General features: G+C 42.1%; 1 protein-coding gene across 1 annotated transcript in view; it reads left to right on the forward strand.

The window, feature by feature from the left end:
- The window catches only part of LOC145403340 (uncharacterized), a 10,522-nt gene extending 1,909 nt beyond the window's left edge, over positions 1–8,613 (forward strand). Inside the window, exons 4-12 of the mRNA XM_080275131.1 lie at positions 295–429; positions 1,294–1,393; positions 1,885–2,049; positions 4,176–4,264; positions 4,904–4,989; positions 5,436–5,557; positions 5,768–5,902; positions 7,001–7,111; positions 8,365–8,613. Of these exons, the coding sequence (XP_080131257.1) occupies positions 295–429; positions 1,294–1,393; positions 1,885–2,049; positions 4,176–4,264; positions 4,904–4,989; positions 5,436–5,557; positions 5,768–5,902; positions 7,001–7,111; positions 8,365–8,613 (1,192 nt within the window). The remainder of the gene's footprint in view (positions 1–294; positions 430–1,293; positions 1,394–1,884; positions 2,050–4,175; positions 4,265–4,903; positions 4,990–5,435; positions 5,558–5,767; positions 5,903–7,000; positions 7,112–8,364) is intronic.
- Positions 8,614–9,320: the final 707 nt, after the last annotated feature.

Genomic DNA, 9,320 nt, shown 5'->3' on the forward strand with positions numbered 1-9,320 from the left:
TGCTAGAAACGGGAGGTTGCTAGTTCAGATCTTTCAACTCATAACTGGCTTAGTGAGTTGTGAGCAATCTCCTACAGGTGATGTGAAGTAACGGACCTGTGACACAAGTAGAGCAGGATAGCGGGCTCCACCTGACCCATTAATAAAGGAAATATTAAGAAACATATAGTGAATATTATAGCGAATAATGATAGGTCCATCATTATTTCATTTTCCACGATTTATTTTAGTGCGCAAGTCGGATTAGTAGTTATACATGTATATATGTATAATAATAATACTGTCTTCCGCCAGTCTGCGCGAGACGTCTGAAGCTGTAACCTCCCGACTAGCAGAGGCCGTGGACTCCGCTGAAGCACTCAGACAAGAAATGGGCTTACAGATCTCGGAGTCCAGGCAGGCACTGAAGTCAGCGTTTCTGGAGTTCAGGTGAGAGAGGGCGGGGAAGTGAAAGGATGGGAAGGGGTGGGGGTGATAGAAGAGGGACACGGGAAGAGATGTACACTGTACCTCACTTGGATTCGGTGGCTCATATTGATAGCCTTACAAAAATTGCCATAAAAATGTTACGATAGGAGAGAAGAGTGTATTATATGGAAGTGGGAATCTGTGCACTGGACTGGCCTGAAGGTCGTACTCTAAGTGGCTTTAGAGATTTTCGTAACTTCTTAAAGCAATTTATACAGCATATCGTCTCAATATCCTCATGTATGTTATTGCTGAAAATTGTCAGTATTAAAATGATGTAAGTAGCAATCGTGTTAAGTACTGTTCCGGGACTTGATGCGCTCACCTAAGGGGGTGATCCTAGGGATGAATTCGATTTTTTTTTTTTCCTTTTAAATTCTAAATCAACAACGGTCCAATTCTTAACCATTACGGAGATAGTTACTGATGGGTGAATTACGAAGATCACTTTCGCCCATAAGGTTGTCCCGGGATACCCTTTGTGCGTCTGTTTATATGTATCCATTCATTTATCCAAATACATAACTGGATGTATTTATCAGTCCATCTTTCCGTCCGTCATAAACTTTCGATCCATCCATCCATTCACATATATCTACCCATCTGTCAGTCAGTAACTATCTCCTCCACACATCTGTCCATCAGTTAGTCAGTATTCATCTCCTCCCAGTATTTATCCATAAGCCAGTCACTTAGTATCTATCTCCTCACACACATCTGTCCATCTGTCCGTGTCAGTCAGTATCTGTTTTCTCCACACAGTCAGTATCTACACTATCTCCATCTCATCTGTCATTTACCTGTCTCTCACCTCTTCCTCCCCAGGGAGTCCACAGCAGAGCAGAGAGGCCTAATCGTGGATGTGTTTGACAAGGTGGCTCAGCTGCACTCACTTCTGATGGGCGAGTTCTCATGGTTCTATGCGGTACGTGTGAGGCAGGCTGTTTGGTTATAAATCTTTGTGTGGCTTTGTCTTGTGTGGTCACTCCCTTCGGCCTCCTCTCCCTCTTGTCTGTCTGTCTCTTTTATATCTGTCTCTTTATACCTCTATCTCTGCCTATCTATCTCAGTCCATCTATGTCTGTCTATGGTTGTACCTGACAATTAGCAGAAGTAAATCCCTGTAACCCGAGGACGTAGTTTCTGTATTATTGCCACCACCAGACTCTTTTATTTACCTCAGTAACATGCCCTACTAGGGAGTGGGGAGAGTAATGAAGTCAGTAGCTAGCACACCAGTTCCAGTGGTTTGTCCTAATGTGAATAAAATCGTCTGGTGGCAGCAAATAAAGTACTGAGGCAGAAAAGGCTACACAGTTATAACGGTAAACCATTGCACACGCTGTAACTATTTGTCTGTAAAAACGTAACCCTGTAATTGTTTAAGTCAGTAAGTCTATACGTATGTACCCTCAGGTGTTATTCTACTTGGCTGGCGTCATAATATCTCTGCTGCTTACGTGTGGGATTCGAACCCAGGCTGCCCGAGTACCCATCCTGACCACCTTGGCTGCCTCCATGCTTATAGAGAGGACGGTAGTATCCCTCATCCTCACCTACCTCGCCTCCCAGGACACTCAGGTGGGTTGATGTGCTCCTTTCATTTTAACTTGGCCTCAAACTTGCCATCTCTGTCTGGAAAGCTGCGTTGTTGCGATAGATTAACACATGAATATCATGATAGTCAAGAAGTGCAGTGGAAAGGATGCATAGTCTATTATTCTCTTTTATGCCAGCAGTAGAGTAGCACGAATATAATGCTCGTCACGAAGAAGTGCTATGGAAAGATGTAGTTGTATTCTCTTTTATGCTGGCAGTAGATTAACACTTGAATATAATGCTAGTCACGAGGAATCCGTATGGAAAGGATATAGACCTGTATTCTTTTAATGCCAGCAATAGATTATCATCATCATCATCATCATCATCATCATCATCATCATATACTTGATTATAATGTTAGTCACGAGGAAATGCAATGGAAAGTATGTAGAGCCTTATTATCTTTTTCTGCCATTGGCCTGTGTGAAATGAACTGCAAAAAGACGAAAATCTGTGCTAATATAAGATGAAAGAAATATAGTTGTGTTTATACCAGTAGGAAGCAAAGGTATACCGTAGGAGTTGGTATACCATATCATAGGACATTGGTAGCAACTCAGTTCTCACCTACCTCACATCCCAGGACACGCAGGTGGATTGGTATTATTGGGTGGACTTGTGGTATACTGGTAGGTGGTGAGGCATACTTGTAGGTGTGGAGTTATACCAGTTTTTGTTGCTTAATACATACCTTTGAAATGTAGCAGTTGTAGTTATATTATACTGGCGGTGTAGAAGCAGATGTGGAAAGGTAGGAAGGAGTTATACCATATAAAGCCAAACAATACCAGTAGTATGCGTTATACCAGTAAAAGGTACTTTTCCCATAGAAGGAACGTTGGTATACTCTTTTTCCTCAAAGTTTTGTCTAAAATTGCCATCGCTCCACCTACAGTGCAGATTTATAACAATAGAATAAAATCAGAATGATGCTATACCACCTATGGCCCAACATTGCTATCTCCCATCTTGAACACAGAGTTGTGACAAGAGTAACTCTAGAATATGATGCGAGCTATGACGAAGTGCTGTGGAAAGGATGTAGAGCCACAATATTGTCTCATTCTATCACTGAGGTACGTGAAATAAAGCTGCAAAGGGACGAAAATTTGGGCCTCATTAAGGTAAAAATAATATACTGCCTGTACTCTAACTTGGCTTAATTTTTTCATCTCCATCGTGAGTGCTGAGATAATAACACTGGCAATAAAATACAGAGTTAGTCACGAAGAATTGTAAAGAAGAGGATGTTGCGTCGTAGCATTGTCTTCTTCCCCTACTGAGGTGCGTGAAATAATCTAAAAGAAAAAAAAAATATCTGGGCCAAGTAAATGTAAGAGTGGTAGGAATAGTTTTGATGCGACAGTGATTGAGTTATACATGGCAGAGTAAATATAGAGTGGTATTTATAAACTCTCCAAAGCTTCAGTTGTGGATAAGATTGATCCTGTATTCGTTCCTCTTCGCTCATGTAACCGCCATTCGCCTCAGTCAAAAGCAGTGAAAATTAACGTTTAAAAAAAGTGGCTGTGAAAAAAAAAAAAAAAAAATGTGGTAAAATGAAAATTAGTGAGAAAATGTGGTAGTGTAAATTGAAGTAAATAATAATCTGTTGTGAAAATTAGAAAAAAATATGGTACAGTTGTTATGGAGGTTTGTTTATCGTAAAGTTAGCTGGGATCCTGTAAAAGTCCGAACTTGCTCTTTCTCTCTCAGCCTGATTCGTAACTGGGAAGGAATTAAAGGAAAGCGCGCCAAAAACATATCTCCAGATTGACACGTAACAGTCAGCTTACAAATCCTGATCCCTAATTCCAGTTCTAAGTGCAGACAGGGCCTCGTGGTCGTCTCAGGGATTGAACCCGGGACTTCTTGCCTACGGGTTGACTATAGTGCGTTTACTCTAACCGAACCAAATTCCATAATCTCACAGTTCATTTGATGGTCAGATGTAGACAGATTGAGGAATAGATTTGACTAGTAACCAAGGACAAGGCTCAGTGAATTCCATGCAACCACGATTTAATTTTCAGAGTTGATGAAGTGGCTCGGTTCCATCAGATGAAAATAAACAGATTCTAATGTAAAATGTTTGCCGTGTACAGGATAGCGTGCAGTGCGGGGTGTGGTGTGTGCGTCGGCTGGCTGTTACCTGTTGCTGTCTCCTGCTGCTCTATTATGCTGTTTTGTTTAGGTAAGTCAGGCCTGTCTCCTGTATTTTCTGTCGGTATGTTTTTTACTCTGTTTACTATTTCTCTACTTCTCTTTCTTCTTCTTTTTTCCCCTCTCTTTTGTGTCAACGCCTCACCTCTCTTCTCTTCTCTCTTATCTCTGTCTGTCTGTCTCTGTCTCTGTCTGTCTGTCTGTCTGTCTGTCTGTCTCTCTCTCTCTCTCTCTCTCTCTCTCTCTCATACATATATTCATACATACATACATATGTCTTTATCTCAGTCTCTCTTTCAGTAGTTACCATTCTTCTGAACTGTCTGCATGTATCCCTCCACCGTTACGGCGGGCACGCAACACCCAACTGGCAGCACACGCCCACTCCTTTTCTGACCATCTCTGTAATGCAGGAGTTAACCAATACCGGTATTTTCAATTATGTATGCAACAGGTCATTCGCAGTCTGTATTTACCTCCACATCAGACCCGCAATCTTTTAAATGCAGTGTATCCAGCGGCCTCGAAGCGAATGCATCTTACAGTTGACTTTTTGTTCAGTTTTCTTTGGAAAGAAGAACTCTGCGGGCTTTTCGCCATTTAGTTCTTTCCTCCTTGCATAAAAATAAAGCACACTCACTCACTCACTCACTCACTCCCTCCCTCCCAGGGACCCCCTAACAGCAACAGCAGTGTGGCTGGAGGAGCTGACAGTCGCAGCCAAAGAGATGAAGGCCATCATGATCAGAGGCACAGGTCGGTGTTGGTTGTTGTTGTTGTTGTGGTGGTGGTGGTGGTGGTTTTGTTGTTGTTGTTGTTGTAGTTGTTGTTGTTGTTGGTGGTGGTGGTGGTTTTGTTGTTGTTGTTGTTGTAGTTGTTGTTGTTGTTGGTGGTGGTGTTTTTGTTGTTGTTGTAGTTGTTGTTGGTGGTGGTGGTGGTGTTTTTGTTGTTGTAGTTGTTGTTGTTGTTGGTGGTGGTGGTGGTGTTTTTGTTGTAGTTGTTGTTGTTGGTGGTGGTGGTGATGGTGTTTTTGTTGTTGTTGGTGATGGTGGTTGTGGTGGTGGTGGTGGTTTTGTTGTTGGTGCTGGTGCTGATGGTGGTGGTGGTGGTTTTGTTGTTGGTGCTGGTGCTGATGGTGGTGGTGGTGGTGGTGGTTTTGTTGTTGTTATTGTTAATACAGTACTCTTATTATTCCTTAACAGCGTCTATAGGGCTGAGCGTGGAGCATGAGGTAAGTGAAAATAGCAGCAGTGACGATGACGATGATGACTCTGGCCTGGATGAGGATTGGATACCCCTCCCTGCACTACCACAAGACACACAGGTACGGCATACACGCCCGTGCGCATACACATACATACACACGCACATCTCACGCGCCCACACACATGCACACACATCCTACTATACACGTGCACATGCACACGTGCATTGGCACGTGCACACGTGCACTGGCATGTGCACACGTGCACTGGCATGTGCACACGCGCACAGGCATGTGCACACGCGCACAGGCATGTGCACACGCACATAGGCACGTGCACACGCACCGGCACATGCACACGAGCACAGGCACATACTCATGACCACAGTCATGCACGCGGACACAGACGTGCGTGTGGGCATTCATGCATGGGCACTCACATATACCACACACTCAGGCACACACGTATGAATTTGTTTTAAAAATGTATGAGTTCAGCATTCTCCATGGTGGTAGGTGGGGGCGCTCGCTATCCACTCACTCGATCTCGGTTGCCTGCACACCCCTCTCTTCCGTCCTCTTCTGTCTTTCTTTCCCTCATTGTTTCCTCTACCTTCTGTCTACGGGTGACTCTGCACTGAGTGACAAGCCAAATGGTTTCCAGTACACCAGGAAACCGTTTACTACACTGGATGGTAACCATATAACCAACTTATGGCGCCTGGTGGTTTAGTGGGTAATTAGTGCATTTCAGTCGCATATGTGTAGGGTTATATCCATGGGTGGTTGGGGTCTATTGCTCACGTAATGCCACTCAGGGATGAGTGAGGCTGGTCAGTTTCATCTTAAATGTCAGGACCGACTTGCCTAGCCCCAGGCTCCTACGCTCCTCATGGGGCAACACAGGATTAGATGATGTATGTATGACATTCTCCTATTACTGATCAGGCATTGTGTACATTTTAAAAGATAGCGGTATATTAATATTTGTGTGCATAATCTTGAAAGTGTTTTTCTTTACATTCATAAGACTACTGCGGTTTGTGTTCATGTAAGTGTCAGTACTACTTATCTATATTCTTCCAGTAAACATACTTTTTTTGCTTTTAACTTGTTCTGCCACTGTTTATATTCTATTACTTAATCTACTGTACAGTTTGTCTTACTTATACTTCTACTTAATCAGCGACTTATTCTACCACTTTCCTTAGTGTTATTTATTTTTGATACTGTGATGCATACAGGATTAGACTATTTAACCTTTTTTAATTAAACTACAGCTTGTTGTACTGCTTATTCTGTAATAGATATTACTTATTTTACTCTTATTTTACAACTTTACTTATTCCACTGAGTTTACTTATTTTACTAAACTTTTTAACTGCCTTACCTTTCTGCCACTAATTCTACCGCTGATATCATTTTACTACTTATTCTACTACTTTACATTTTCGACTGTTACATATTTTACATATTGTACAACTTTACGTATTCTAATACTACTACTACAACATTTTCTTCTACTTTTGTAATGCGTGTTTTTATGTATTTTGCGACTGCCAGCAAGATAAGGACAGCGGGAATCACCGGTACCGCCTGCGTCCTCGGCCCCAGCACCCCGCACCGCCGAACCCGATCCTCGCCTTCGAATCCCCTCACGACTTCGCTCTCCAGGTTTCGTAATTAACCTTTATTCTGATTAACCCCTTCAGTTCGATGACGCATGTTTCGAGTTTAATTTAGCTATCTTAAGGCGATTTTAGGATACACTTTTCGAATTGAGAGTTTGATACAGCCTGCGGTAACTCCTTGAGCACTGGCGGTTTGTCATTAGTTGAATGAAGTAGTCTGTTAGTGGCAAGAATGAAGTCTGAAAGGCGTCATCGGACTGAAGTGATTAATCATTCTAGATGGTTTTGGAAATTTCGTAACAACTGTCTTTTAACGATTTTTTCTGTACATTCCATCTCCAGTATCGTCTTGTATTGGTAGGCTACAAACTGTCGATATTAATATTTGGACAACATAAAGAGAATGTTGAGGTGTAATATGCAGATGGATCGCAATAAAGGTTTTATGAAGCCTTCTATGATAGAACACTACACAGTTCACTCCTTTTACCTTAACTTGGCCCATAGTATCGTCCTTTCGAAGCTTATTTCACGTAGAAGTGCCTCAGTGGCAGAGAAATGACAGTGCGACGGCTCTGTCTCCTTTCCAAACAGATTCTTCGAGACTAGCAGCACGTTTTGGTGTTAGTAGTCTACGGTTACGACTCAGTACAGAATATGAAACGATGGCATGGTTAGGCCAGGCTAGAATAAAACTAGTATAGTAGATAACATTGCTTCACTTACGTAGCTACCAAGTTCACAACCAAGCAAGAATGAATGTTTTTGAGGTTAATCTCTGAAACGAGATTTTTTTTTTTTTTTTATCCTTGTCACCTTCTTACGATTTAACTTAAGAAGGATCTCTAGCCGTGGAAGGTTTAGTGAAGACTGTATCTAACCCTCCAATTCGAAGGGGCTCTCCTAAGCTGAAGCAAATCGTCTGGAGGTAGCAAGAATTAAAAAAAAAAAAAAAAAAGGACGGATTGCTTGTTCATACTTTTATCTTTTAAAATTTCTTTAGGAAAGTTTATCCTTTTGGTTGTTAGGTTATTTGTTTATTCAGTTACTTGACTACATGTACCTCAACACTTCACAACCAAAGTAAAGTGAATATTCTACATATAAATCATAATTCACCCCCTCCCAAAAAGGAGCACCAAGGAAAGTAAACAGCGACAGACCTGTCGGTCCTTCTTGTAAATGAAGTTAACAATTTGGCGATAGCTTGGCTGAAATAAACTATCTTGATGATAGCGTGATTGACGGCCTCGGATTGATGGAATTAAGATCCTTCTGTAAATACATTCCCTACAGATCCATTCCCTCGCCTCTCACACCCGCCGCCTCCGTCCCAGCTTCCCTCTGCCGTCAGCCTGCCATCGCGCCATCAGTCTACCGTCAGCCAGCCATCGTGCCGTCACCCAGCCATCTCCGACGCACCGTTCTCACTCCACACAGCCCCGGTCTCCGATTTGGGTGACAGCCGAAGTGCACAACGAGGAGTCTAGTTCGGAGTGGACGACTGACCATGGGGATAGTCAGGCTTCTAATGCATTATATTAACATTTTACTGGCGGATTGTAATGAACCGTGATTCCATTTTTTGACGGTGTATGATGCACTTTGGCTTCATTTATTGACGTATAATAATAATAATGTTCTCTGGTTTCATTTATTGGCTGATTATAATGCTTTCCACTCAGGTATCTAATGCATTCTAATTCCACATATTGCCAGATTATAATGCACTGTGATCCCATTTACTGACCAATTATAATGTGCTTCGGTCAGGATTCTAATGCATTCTAATTCCACTTATTGACGGGTTATAATGCATTCCATTCCATTCATGACGAATTGTTTGTCAGTTCTAATGCGGGGGAGGGAGATTAGCCACGTTTCTTCTTTAGTTGTTTGGAAACTTTTCTTCTCTTCAGTGGACATAAAATTATTTATGCTACCTACCTTTCATCTTTCCAAATACCCGCAAATGTGTTCATCAACCCACATCGCGCCATGAAACACTTAGAGGAGAGATAAAGAAATAGGCGTGGGGAGCAAAGGAATGGGTGGAAAGGATTGGGGCAGGAAAGTATACATGGTGTATTGGGTGTTGTAGAATTAGTGCTTTGAGTGTAATGACTTTTCAAAATGCCAGTAAAGTACAAGAAAGTATTAGGAGACAAAGAAATTGGTAGGACAGTGATGCGGTGATGGAGAGACAGCCTCTGTATCTAACCTTGCTATAGATGTATGCATATTAGGGTGTC

The sequence above is a fragment of the Coenobita brevimanus genome, chromosome 60 (assembly GCF_032717465.1).
Source record: "Coenobita brevimanus isolate Jiangsu-jjx chromosome 60, ASM3271746v2, whole genome shotgun sequence".
NCBI lineage: Eukaryota > Metazoa > Arthropoda > Malacostraca > Decapoda > Coenobitidae > Coenobita > Coenobita brevimanus.